The sequence below is a fragment of the Cucurbita pepo genome, chromosome 19 (assembly GCF_057944985.1).
Source record: "Cucurbita pepo subsp. pepo isolate OVF chromosome 19, ASM5794498v1, whole genome shotgun sequence".
NCBI classification, from domain to species: domain Eukaryota; kingdom Viridiplantae; phylum Streptophyta; class Magnoliopsida; order Cucurbitales; family Cucurbitaceae; genus Cucurbita; species Cucurbita pepo.
This window is the reverse complement of record NC_141816.1, coordinates 12,767,938-12,780,662: the sequence shown is the minus strand read 5'-3', so window position 1 is coordinate 12,780,662 and position 12,725 is coordinate 12,767,938. Positions and strand designations below refer to the sequence as shown.

The 12,725-nt window shown below is 32.9% G+C and overlaps 2 protein-coding genes across 2 annotated transcripts; one reads left to right on the top strand and one right to left on the bottom strand.

Moving 5' to 3' along the window:
- Positions 1–1,114: 1,114 nt before the first annotated feature.
- On the bottom strand, positions 1,115–3,318 carry LOC111782250 (patatin-like protein 7). Its single transcript, XM_023663086.2, has 3 exons — positions 2,218–3,318; positions 1,735–1,797; positions 1,115–1,604 (listed from the first exon to the last, which is right to left on the bottom strand). Exons 1-3 carry the CDS (start codon positions 3,178–3,180, stop codon positions 1,317–1,319), a joined length of 1,314 nt encoding a protein of 437 aa, XP_023518854.2. The 5' UTR covers positions 3,181–3,318; the 3' UTR covers positions 1,115–1,316.
- A 5,881-nt stretch (positions 3,319–9,199) lies between these two features.
- Positions 9,200–12,437, top strand: LOC111781981 (vacuolar protein sorting-associated protein 2 homolog 2). Its single transcript, XM_087119935.1, has 11 exons — positions 9,200–9,360; positions 9,752–9,796; positions 9,935–9,969; positions 10,060–10,110; positions 10,601–10,705; positions 10,788–10,859; positions 11,055–11,126; positions 11,389–11,469; positions 11,584–11,619; positions 11,719–11,777; positions 12,081–12,437. The coding sequence occupies exons 1-11, from the start codon at positions 9,321–9,323 to the stop codon at positions 12,139–12,141; spliced, it is 657 nt and encodes a 218-aa protein (XP_086976061.1). The 5' UTR covers positions 9,200–9,320; the 3' UTR covers positions 12,142–12,437.
- The last annotated feature ends 288 nt before the right edge of the window (positions 12,438–12,725 follow it).

Here is a 12,725-nt window from a genome sequence, read left to right as displayed (position 1 = left end):
TCGATTAGGGTCAATTATGTTGAATGTACATTGATTATTTAGGTGAACAGAGTTGAACTTAAGTGGTTGGAGAGAGTCTACCTTTGATATAAGATTGTAGAAGCTTTACCCGTGAAATATATATGAAGTATTTAGGATTAGGATTTTTTTAGTGCCAGAATAAGCAAAGTTCTATACACCATGAAGGCATTCAGTATTCAAATTTGATGACATATTTGCATGAACACAGGAAGAGCCAACATTGGACCAAAGCCCTTACCCACGTTCTCTCTTTAACATGTGTAGTCTAAATTTATAACCTTTTCTTTTATAATTAGTATTTATTGAAGTATATGAATGTGTAGTGTTATCTTTTGGAGTCTTAAGCTTGACTAATTCAATTTAATTTCCTTTGGGAACTTGGTGTATAATTCACATGAAAAAGGAAGTAGAGAAGTTGAATAAAGCGTTCACATGAAAAAGGAAGTAGAGAAGTTGAATATGGATGGAGTTTAAAGTTTGGACCTTAATTTTTGGAAATAATTAGAGTGGCATAATTTTGAAGTCAAATAGAGGAGGAATGCATAAAGGCCACCTCATATTCTCTAAAAAAAAATAAGTTATGTCGGTGAGTGAAGGTCAAAGCAAAGCAAACATCAGGAAGCCTTTTTCTCCATTGCTTTCATGTTCTGTATTAATTGAATGTACAATATCTCTTAAACAGCCTCTTCTTTGACCTCTCATCAGTGCAAATCCCATTAAACAACAACCATCATCTCATTCAAATTTGGGTCTTCTTTTTTCTTTTCCTTTTTTATTATTTATAAATGTCTGGAGGACCTCATGTTGTGTAGTGATTCGGAACATAATAAATCATCACACCTTTGAATGCAATGCAATACAATACAATAGACGGTTAATACCCAATTCTGCCAATGGGATTTTATGTAATATCCAAACTCTCTCTCTCTCTCTCTCTCTCTCTATACTGTAAAATCACACTCTTCCCATAGAACAAAAATTAATAAATAAATAAAAATCTCTCAGTTTTCTTACTATACAATGGGGCATTTAGAAATCCCTAATGATTGCAAATGTCTAGTAGTAACGTATCAACAACCACACTCCAACAGGATTTTTCTTTTTTTTAAAAAAAAAAAAAAAAAACCTGGTGGCAGTTTTGGCACACAACGCAGCTCAGCTCAGACTCGGACGTTCCCATTTCATCGCGAGCGGCAGCAGATTATAATACACAAATTGAACTTATTTGTTTGTTCTTCTTATAGAAACTAAACTAACCTCGAAATTCGGAGTGTTGGGTTTATGGGTGTGAATGATTAGCAGGAGGATATGGTGGAGAGTGTGGTGGCTGAAGCAGAAGATGTTCTTGGAGATGGAAATGCTTGCTTCAGTAGTACAGTTGGCAGAAGGCTGCTTTTTCTCCTTTCTTCTTCCTTTATCACTTCTCCAGCAAACACTTCCAATTTCTCCAAATTTGTGTTCTCAATCATCTTCTTTCCTTTGAACAAAACTGCTTCTAAGTTCTTCTGGGTTAGCATTTCATCTGCCTTTTCCAATATGTTGATGGTTTTTTGGCCTCTGCTCTTTGCTCCAATGCCATTTCCCTGAGACCATAAAACAAATTCCCTTTGCTTGTTAGATGAAATTCACTACGCAGTAACCATATTGGAGAAATTGGAAACATTTATGAGGTTATAAGGGAAGGAAATAAAAGAAGGAACTGGGGTTGAATACCTGAATACGGATATAATTGCTTGTCCTGTGGGGGCCAAATGCCATGGAAACAGCTTGATCAACCTATAGAATAAAAAGCACACAATAATTAGCTCACCAAACCATTAAATGAATTACGCCCCATTTCTTTCTCATGCGTCTTCTAATTTGTGCTAACAAATAAAGATTCTCTTGTTCCATGTATTTTATTTACTATAGTTACGAAATAATTATTTATTTAAAAGGAAAATGATTGGAGGACACCGATTTGTCATGCATTATTTATTTTTAAATGTTGAATACCCAAAATTAAATGCCGAATCTCTCTACTTCTCTCCTCCTTCTGCCGACAAATCTATCCATATCGGTTCAATAGTATAATTTGTACTACGGATTTATTTATCTTTTTTACCTTTAAAAAAACAAAAATTCTAGTTAACTAATTCATTGAATTTAATGTATGTGTTAGTTGTTACTGTAGAAGGGCAAGATCAGGTAATTTACCACATCGGAAGCGCCCTCTCCAGCGATCCTTGTGAACGCGGCTGGTGACGAGTTTAGGTTTACGGCGCCGAAATCTGACTCTCCGTTTCCGAGGGACACTACAAGGAGATCTTCGACGGTATTGCAGAACGGAAATTCTTGCTTGTTATTCAACACGTGTGTAATTGCGGCAGCCGTCGGGTTGTTCATCGCTATGCCGCCGTCGACGGCGGTGATTTTTGTTCGCTTGTCGACTGACCACATTTGGACGGCTCCGGAGATTGTAGGTTCTGCAGACGTCGCAACGCAAACGTCGTGAATCTTGAAATCGTAACCGTCCATTTCGTAAGCGTCGGCGCGAGAAAACAAGAATGGCGCTCGTGTGGAGAGATCATAGCACGGAATCAAAACTGATTTCAACGTGTCCTTCAACGTGCACTCTCCAAACGTCTTCCGAAACAACTTCTCCACCTTCGTCGACCGGAACACTCGTCGGAAAATTCCTCCATCCGACGACCGGAAAATGTCTCGACGGTTCTTAATCAGAAAATTCAACGCTCCATCCGCCGTAAACAGAGCACTACCGTCCTTTCCCTTAGTAAACAGCAAAGCCGCGAGAATGCCTCCCGCTCCAGAACCAGCAACCACATCAAAATAGTCGGCAATGCGCGCATCCGGCTTCCCCGACTTCCGACGGAGAAAATCCTCAAGATACGCAAGCGACTTAGCGGCAAGAATTCCATCAGTGGAACCTCCACCATCAATACTTAGAATCCTGACCTTCCCTGAGTTGTGCTTTCCAGATTTCAAGTCATCGCCATCCACCGGAGCCTGAGCGGTGACATGTAGCTTCGGATTAGAATCATCGCAGCCAAAGAGAAACCTATTCTCCAAAATGGAGAAGATCTCATAAGTAAGCTTATCAACATCGAACCTCATCGACTCGATATCGTTAACCTGAGGAAACGAGGTCACGGCCGCCATTTTCCACAAATTGAAGCAGCAAAATCAAACGCTAGAGTGGATTGGGAACAGAAAAAAAAAATGGAAATGGAAATGATGAGTATTAATTGCAGAGAAATAGGAATAGAAATAGAAATAGAAATAGAAAATGAAGCGATGAAGAAGAAGGAAGTGGCAGGCGAGTTTATATAGCAAAGAGAGTAAAGAGTTAGGTACGTGCGGCACTGACCTTGGGCTTTGCACGCGTGCGTTCTATTTCATCTTCCCTTCATTTTTTTAAAATATTATGACGGAGGAACATTCCTTGAATTTGATAGACGGTTAAATAATTTTCTTCTTTTTTTTTTTTTTTTTTTTTTTTTTTTTCTTTTTGTAATTAAAAATGTAATTTCCTGGAGGCGTGTTTTGCGGAGGAAATTTAATTTAATAATCTCACAATGTCTGTTAGGAGGGGGGCCACGTCTATGAAATATAATAAAATGATTCTCCTATTTATAATTAATAAACTCTCTTTTATTTACAGTTTAATTGGAAATTTTCAATTATTGGTTTCTTTCTTTTTTTTTTTTTTTTTTTTTTTAATTCGGAAGTAAAAGGGAACAGGTTTTGCTTTCTTCTAGACACGCCAGACTAAATATCTAAGATCCTTCTATAATTTGGTCCCCCCCGGCACCCTTCCACCCTCAACCCTGGTTGCATATTATTATTATTTTTTTTTTTTTACCAATTCCGTCAATTTTGTGTTGGGTATTATTGGGAGAGAAGTTCTATGATTAAGGATTTGATCATGAATTTATAAGCATTGAGGAACTGATTGGGATTGTTTGAGCAGTCTACGTGGAAAGGAGGAGCATGATTAATATATGATAATTGGGATTGTTTGAGCAGTCTACGTGGGAAGGAGGAGCATGATTAATATATGATAATAAAGAGTTAGTTGAAGAAAAAAATGTGGGTTTAAGTGGTTAACAAAACGTGGTTTATATGCATCCATCTATGTGCATTAAATCTGATAATGGTGGATGAGTAGATGGTTTTAGTACCCCTATACTACTGCAGTCCAAGCATGGCACTCCAGGCTAAAACTCCTCTCAAATGAATGCACTTCTGATTTGTACGTGTAAAGGTACGATGACTAAATATTAAGAAGGAAAAAAAAAAAAAAGTTAATAATTTCACTTACCGTTGTACAGGGTTTGTACCTGACCACATGTACCAAATGGATGAGCTGTGTCAGAATAGTCAAACCAATTCATTTCTACCTCAACCAATGTACGAATGGATTCTAATCTTGTTTATTTATTTATTTTATTTATCCAAATTTCTAAAATAATAATCTTTTATTTTATCTTGTAATTTCTTTTATATAAATAAATGAAGTTATAAAATGAATGAAAAGAATAAAAGATTAAATATGTTATTAATAATTTTGATAGGGGGGCCAAATGTGTAACACTGTGGTTTAAGCGTGTTTGTTGAAGCTTCCATTTGATTGAACCAAATTTATGGAGCATATATGCTATTAATTGCCCTAAGTCCCACTCCCTTTTTCTTTTCTTTTTTTAATTTCTTTTTTTAATTTCTTTTTTATCCCAAAACTCATAAATACCATTAATTTCTGTTTTTCTTTTTTTGTCAATTCTCAACCTCATGCATTCATTTTTATTATTTCTTTTATTTCTTTTATTCTTCTATACTCTCAATATTACATTTATTATAAATAACTTCAAAAAATAAAAAATAATACTCTTCAGAAATATCTTAGCTTTTTTTATTTTTTTATTTTTTTATTTTATAAATTCTATTGTAATGTATTCCATTGTTAAATTATGGTCCAGTTATATATCTTGATAAAATATTTATTTTTATTATTTTCTCTATTTTTTTTTTTTTTTTTACAAAAAGCTTGATTTATGAGTTTGTATCATTAGTTTTAAAATTTTAATGATTTCAATTTTTTTAAAAAAAATCAAATAACTATCCTTTCTTTTATATTAAACAAGTTTTTGTCTTGGTTTAATGTTTATGTGACACATTAACCATATATTTTTTTTTAGAGGTTTGAGACTCGATATCAAATTGTTGTATCATCTTTAATAACACAAAAATATGTATATTGTATATTAGTGTCTTAGTTAACCAGTCATTTTTAAATCACCAACAAAGAGTTTCTTTATTTAAATAGAAAAAATCGTACAGTTTTATAAAACTGTTAAATTCAGAGTCGCCAACCAATATCCACACACAGATAAAAAAAAAAATTCTTTTTTTTGTACATGGTCCAACTTCACAACCCTTCCCAGGTTGATTTCTTAAAATACAATGATAAATTATTGTTATTATTATTATCACATTTGGAAATTAGTTAACAAAGGGGATGATTAGAAAAATTTGTTTACATAAATACATAAAACTAATGTGTGTTAGTTGGTAAATATAATAATTCCATTTCCAAGCATGACCGTTAAAATCATTATGAATTAAGCACTTTGTTTTAGAGGTTTAGAGAATTAAAAAAAAATATAATAATAATAATAAGTTTATAAATGAAAACCTGGTCAATCATCTTCAATATATATATATATATATTATTATATATAAAATAAAAATATAGCCAATAATACTCATGGGGTGGAGGTTGATGATCTCGCTTTCCTACGCCCTTCCCTAATTTAACCACCACCGACACTTGTATTTCTTTATTTATTTTCTCCTCTTTTTTAAAACAACATTATTCTTTTTATTTCTTTATTTATTTTTTAATGTTGGGGTTTGTTTCATTGTCCATGATTCATGCATAATCTTATTTCCTTTTATATGGTCTATATTTTTTTAATACAGCATGTTAAGAAGGGCGTGACACGTAATTGTCTTATATGGGAGGAAAATGTGACATTTGAAGCATTATAATATGGTAAGGAAAGGAATTAGGAGAATAAGGATGAAATTAAAGTAATGTATTTGATCAAAATTAAAATATAATAGGGGGATAACAATGAAAGGGACAATGAAATCTGAAGGGGTGATTGTGTCACCCATGGAGTTGGTAGGGACACCGCTAAAAAAAATAAATAAATAATAATATAAATAAAAATAAAAGAAGAAAATGGAAATGAAGTGGTGGGTAGCTAATTAAAGGCATCGCTTTAAAAAGAATTGTCATCAAAGTTTTGTTTGGATTTCAACATTGTCGTCACGCTTTCTTGTCTCCTCCACTCTTTCCTCATTACTTTGCAACATACTCCCTTTCTTTTTTTTAATTACGTTTAAGGTCTAATCTCTATCCTAAATTTCATCATTATGTCTCGATCTAGGAAAAGATAACTACTTTAGGCTAGTAGCATTGGAGGGTTCGAGCATTTAGAAAAGTTGTTAACTCGTTTAAGGTATTTGCGAATGTAAGATTGCATTTCTCTTTTAACATATTTTAAAAATTAGGGAAAAAAATGATTTAAATGTTAATTTATGAGGCCTAACCAAAATATAGGCTATTAAAATAGCATTTAAATGGTTATATAGACCAAATTCAAACTAAGCTAAATCACGAAATTATGTTAATTTCATAGCTCCTATTTAGACTTATTAAAATAGGAACTAATTTGGTACATTTTAGTATAATATATGTCACTATGAGCATAATCCAATTAAAATAGATCGACTAAAATGTTAGAAAAAGAATTTATTTTTATATATTAGTTGAATTAAAAAAACAATAAAATAATTTTTTTTTTAATAAAATGAAAAAAAATGATGAAGTTTGATTAGCCCTAATCATGGAGTGATTAGACAAGGAGTGCATTGAGAAAATTGTTGTCTGCAATTAGAAGGTAAGTAGATGAGAAGGATTATAATTATTTTATTTTTTTGTTTTTGGAAAGTGAAGGATTAATATTATAAGATGTAAAATGAGTAAGGTTTCTTAACGTGCAGGGGAAGGGGGGGGCAACTGCAGACATTTGATTGGGTTAAATTAATATAATAATTAATTTTTTAGTTAGAGCACTAATGATTAGTATTAATCATAACTCATAAGTTTTTTTAAACCAAAAATAAAATAATGTGCGGAATATGATGCCCAAATACCATAATTTGTCTGATGGTACTGTGCAATCAGAATCAATATTCTTTTAACCAAAGTTTTTCTTCTCCTCTTAATACATTAATGTTGCTGTTGGAATCCCTCGCTTTTTTTTAATATATAATAAATCTTTAGCATATCATTTTGCTTTTCTAAACCATATCTTAATTCCTTTAGAATTTAAAATGATATATTTATTAATCTATTTATGGTCTATCACATAATATCAATTCAATTAAACCTTATCTAATCAACTTGTCAACCCCACTATCATGTTGGTGGATAAAATTTTATTTCCATTAAATTTTTTTATATTGGTTTAATGTATTTTTGGCTATTTTATGGAAATTTTAAAATAACTTGAGATGTATATATTAACTAATAATAATAATAATGTGATTGAGGGATTGTATTAGGTATAGAGAAGTACTAGATTTGATTTCTTATATTGACTTTGATGTGTAATTGGGAGTATATAAACATGATTAAGGCTTTTTTTTTTAATTTTTTTTTTAAATTATGGAATGAATAAATAAAAGAAATATAAATTAGAATAATGAATAATTGAGATTTTGGTGGATAAGACATGTAGATGGATGAAATTAATTTAATGAGAGGAAGAGGACGTTACAGACGAGAGGGGAAAAGGACAAAAGGTCAAAGAAAAAATACCCATTAAAATTTAATATTTCAAATTACAAATTAAATCAAAGATAGAATGAGAGGGGATGCAAATGGGAAGGGGCTTTTTAGGAAAACGACATACAGCTTCGCCGACACAATTTCGAACGCAAAATCAATTTCTTTCTTTAATAATAAAAAAAAAAAAAAAAAAAAAAAAAAAAAAAAAACCGCTGGAATTGCACGTTTGGTACACGAACCCACACGCGTGCTCTTATGGTCTCTTTTTGACCGCCCAAACTATAGCTTTTATTTTTTCTTCCAAAAATCCTAAATAAACTCGAGTCAAACTATAGCTCTTATGATGTCCTCTTTAGCTTATTACGTATTTTCGTCAGTCTCACGATTTTAAAATGTGTCTATTAAGGAGATGTTTCCACACTCTAATGTTTCGTTACCCTCTCCAATCCACCCTCCAGCCTTGTTGTTGGCACACCACAATGTGTCCGGCTCTGATACCATTTTTAACAACTCAATTCCACTGTTAGCAGATATTGTCTGTTTTAACGGTATGTATACAATTTTAAAAATACATCTACTCGGAATAAATTTTTACATTTTAACAAATAATATTTCGACATGCACTTATAATTATTATAAACCAACAAGTCAGATACATATTATTTTGCCTAATATATATAGCGGGAGGCCAATAACTAAACCAACCTTAGTACTACATGCCAGAATTTCAACAAATATTATTGAAATATAATTGCTTATTTATTTTGGTAGACGGTTTGAGAATGTTGATATTATTTAAATAATTACTTGTTGCAATGTGCATTATTGCATTTGCATGGTTGTTTATTTTATGACTATACCTTATATCTCTATCTCTATCTTTCTTGATTAGATCGAGACATTGTAACAACATAATCTTTACAATAATGTAGGCTTGTATTAAAAAATTCAGCTATGTTGACTAATAAGCAATCAAAATATGAGCATAATTCTATTTGGAATTCCAATTATTCATTTCTACTTTTAATATTAAAAAAATAACAATTGATTTGGGCCGAAATGTAATGTATTGAACTTAGTTGGGCCAGGGCTATTTGTTGTCCAATTGGCAAACCAACAGGCCCATCTTGCCGAAAGACATTTACCGGTCCAATTTGCGATAATTCGCAATTTTTAATGCTTTAATTGAATAATTATTGTTTAAAATTAAATACAAAATCTATATTTTAGAAAATGCAAGGTAAATATAAGACTTCAGGAAGGGCAGTTTAGGCAGTGCAAATTCGTAACGGCTACTCTTCGAGGCTTCTTAGTGTGAGCTCCACTCAGCTTCCAATTCCTGCATTTGTCTCGGGAACTGTAAACGTCGTCGTACAATTGCAATACCTACCCTTATTCCCACTCTGGTTCTGGATTTAGCTACGGAAGTGGAGAAAGAACCATGAACATGAACATCTTCAGGAAGAAAACCTCGCCCAAAGGTCTCATAAATTTCTCCCTTACCTCCGATCTGCTCCTGCTTATATCACGATTGCCTTAGATTTCTCAATGCCACTCTATTTGCCTCGTTTCATGCTTTCTTTCTCAATTTCACTAGCTTTTTTTCTGTAGATTTCTCTAGTTTGTACGATTTCGGGGTCAATTTTGAAGATGATCAATCTTAGGATTCTTTTCCTGTGGTAGATTAAAGGCGTAATTTACATTTGTCGTACGGTGGTAGGGGCTTTGCAGGGTGCAATGAGAATGATAAATGGGATTCCTCTTATTTTCTTGTAACTATTAAGGGAACTTTAGTAGCCTTGGGTGCGATTACTGCATAAATCCTATGCGGCTTGATTAGAGATGTGCGATGACATTGTGCTTTCATTTCAGATGCTCTTCGCACCAGCAAGCGAGAAATGGCTGTTGCAACTAGAGGTGAGTTAAGAGACTAGATTCCCTTTCCTTGACATGTGCTCTCCTCATCCATCATTAACTAATTCATCAGGAAACTCCATCCTTGAATTTTCATTTTTACAAAATTCTTACCCTACCTTATATGTTATCTATTGTTAGGCATTGAGCGAGAAATTTCATCTCTTCAGATGGAGGTATGATGTGAGCTCCCTTTTGATTTTCATTTTTTATTACCATCTTTGCCTTTTTTTGCTCTTAGATTTCCCTACTCTTTATAACTTCAGGAAAAAAAATTGGTGGCAGAGATAAAGCAGACTGCCAAAACTGGAAATGAGGCAAGTTAACTTTCTTATATATCAATTGCCAACCATGTTCATCTTATCTACCTCCACTAGTTAGTTATTCATGATTCCAAAGCTTCAAATTAGTAGCAGTATATCGTGGGCTTTTTTCTTCTTTGAAAAGGGTGTATCGTTGGCTTTGTTTGTGATTAATTTTCTTCTATACCTTCGTGATTACTGGGGTTGGTTTGATTTTCTTGGTTCCATGCAGTTGAATGCTTCATTTTTTTTTCTTTTCCCTTGACTGCAATTCTATGCAAATTGCATCTTGTGAAAGTGCATCTAAAGAAGATGACAATTGTTGAGGTGGCAGCAAAGGAATATAGAATCCAAAATTTCCATTTGTCGAGAAATAAATTTCAATTAAGAGTGTGATTTACTGTTGATAATCGTATTGTTGAGCACATACGGATACCTTCTTTTGTTACTTTTATTAGTATCCCATTATTATGGCACGAGTAAAAATGTTTTCATGTTTTCATAGGCTGCAACTAGAATCCTAGCTCGACAGCTTGTTCGTCTACGCCAACAGATAACTAATTTGCAAGGGAGTCGTGCCCAAATTCGAGGGGTAGCTACTCATACACAGGTCACCATCCTTACCGTGGAATCTTGTTGACCTTCTCTTTTAGTTTTGTGAAAATAATTGGCTTAATGCTGGCTTCGTCTAGGCTCTATACGCTAGCACTTCAATGTCTACTGGAATGAAGGGTGCAACAAAAGCAATGGTTGCAATGAACAAGGTAGGCACGCGAAAGGAATATGATAGCCTTAATTTTTTTCTTATGATTCTACTATTTTAATGGTCTTACAACAAACCTAGCAGAGAACTGGAAGTAAAACTAAAGGACTATTTTTAACAAGAGGAAACTTGTTAGTTTGTATATCATGTTATAACCACATGATCATTTTTATCATCTTTGTTTTTTTCATTGCAGCAAATGGCACCAGCAAAGCAGGCAAAAGTGATTCAAGAGTTCCAGAAACAGTCGGCACAGTTGGACATGACGGTAACATTCCCACTTTCACTATTTATTTTTTCTTGCTTCAATAGTTATTGAATACCAATTACCATATAGTTTCCTGAGAAAGGGAGAGTAAGTTGAAGTACACAAATGACCAAATTGAACAGTTTGCTTTGATAGATATATCTGAAATTGGGCGTAGCAATGACACAAGAAGTAAAATTAAAGGATTATTTGTAATATTATTATGTCCTAGATTTTTTTTTTTTTTCTTCTTTCCACTCCTGTTCCTACTTGGTTTCTCCAGATTGAAATGATGTCAGAGTCTATAGACGAAACTTTAGATAAGGATGAGGCAGAAGAGGAAACTGAGGAGCTTACGAATCAGGTAATTGTTACAACATATTTAAGTTTACATAGCTTACATATCTTTAATTGAGCTTTAAATTATATTCAAGGATTTTACTTACTTGGATACTTGTTTTTGTTGCTCTCTTCGTAGGTGCTTGATGAGATTGGTGTTGATATTGCATCCCAGGTTGGTTTCTTGACAATTATAACGCTTTGCTTGAATCTCAAATTTTCTTCACTTTGAAAATTTATTGCTGTCTGTAACATTGATTTTTCCTGTTGGCAGCTATCTTCTGCGCCCAAAGGCCGGATTGCAGCAAGAAAGACTGAAAATCCTGTTACAAGGTACCCTTTGCATTGCCATTTGAAATTTTCTTTCTCGGTAACATTTATATCTAACCTACACGCTGGTTACATTCCTGCTGATTTGAATATAATATGCATATAATATGTTGATTAAGAAAGATGTAATATAATGTTTTAATGGAGGAGATATTTCTTTGTTACGAGTGGTGATGGGTTTATCATTGATAAATGAGCATAATCAAACAAAATACTAATCTGGTGGTCATATAACATCAAGAAATTTTGTACCTTCTGCACCTGCTAGCTTGTATTGAGCTAACAATAATTCAAATTTGCTTTCAGCTCTGAATCTCCTGACGTTGAGGAGCTCGAAAAGAGGTTGGCCTCTCTTCGACGAAACTGAACCGAGATCGAAATCCACAAAGCTGTGAGAATTACAAATACATGAGTTTTATTACATGTAAAGTCTATAATAATGTTGTTGGTAGCACATTTGTGTGGATCTTGGAAGCATGCTTATACTAAATCCATGCAACCACAGCCTAGGTATGGAGAGGAAAAAAAGAAAAAAAAAAAAACTAACCCAGTTGTTGTGTCGAGTCAGATTTGGTTGACTTTTTCCTTCATTTTTTTTTATTATGACAAATGTGGGGTCGAGATCTGAAATTTAAATTGTGTGTAAAAATTTTGAAGTTAAACTCGACTAGAATTGTAATATAAATTATTTTATAATGAAAAAAAGTCATAAAATATGAATTATAATAATAATATAAAGTACATAAGCGGACAAAAAGACTTTTATCAAAATTATTATTATATTTTCTTATATAAGATGAAATTTTCGTTTGTGTATTCTTAGTAATGGGATGTATGGCCTCAAAAGCTAGCTGAATCCAATGATTAGGATTCTGTCTAATTAAAAAAAACAATTTCCTTTTTTTCAAAAATAGAAAACAGTTTCTATAATTTAAAACAATATGAAATAAT

Bases quoted from the DNA above. Each gene is read 5' to 3' on its own strand.
- LOC111782250 (XM_023663086.2), bottom strand. From the start codon at position 3,180: ATGGCGGCCGTGACCTCGTTTCCTCAGGTTAACGATATCGAGTCGATG. The intron at 1,798-2,217 runs GTAAATTACCTG...TTTATTCTATAG, and splicing joins GAGAGGGCGCTTCCGATGTG to GTTGATCAAGCTGTTTCCAT. The intron at 1,605-1,734 runs GTATTCAACCCC...TTATGGTCTCAG, and splicing joins GCAATTATATCCGTATTCAG to GGAAATGGCATTGGAGCAAA.
- LOC111781981 (XM_087119935.1), top strand. From the start codon at position 9,321: ATGAACATGAACATCTTCAGGAAGAAAACCTCGCCCAAAG. The intron at 10,706-10,787 runs GTCACCATCCTT...GGCTTCGTCTAG, and splicing joins GGGTAGCTACTCATACACAG to GCTCTATACGCTAGCACTTC. The intron at 11,778-12,080 runs GTACCCTTTGCA...ATTTGCTTTCAG, and splicing joins ACTGAAAATCCTGTTACAAG to CTCTGAATCTCCTGACGTTG.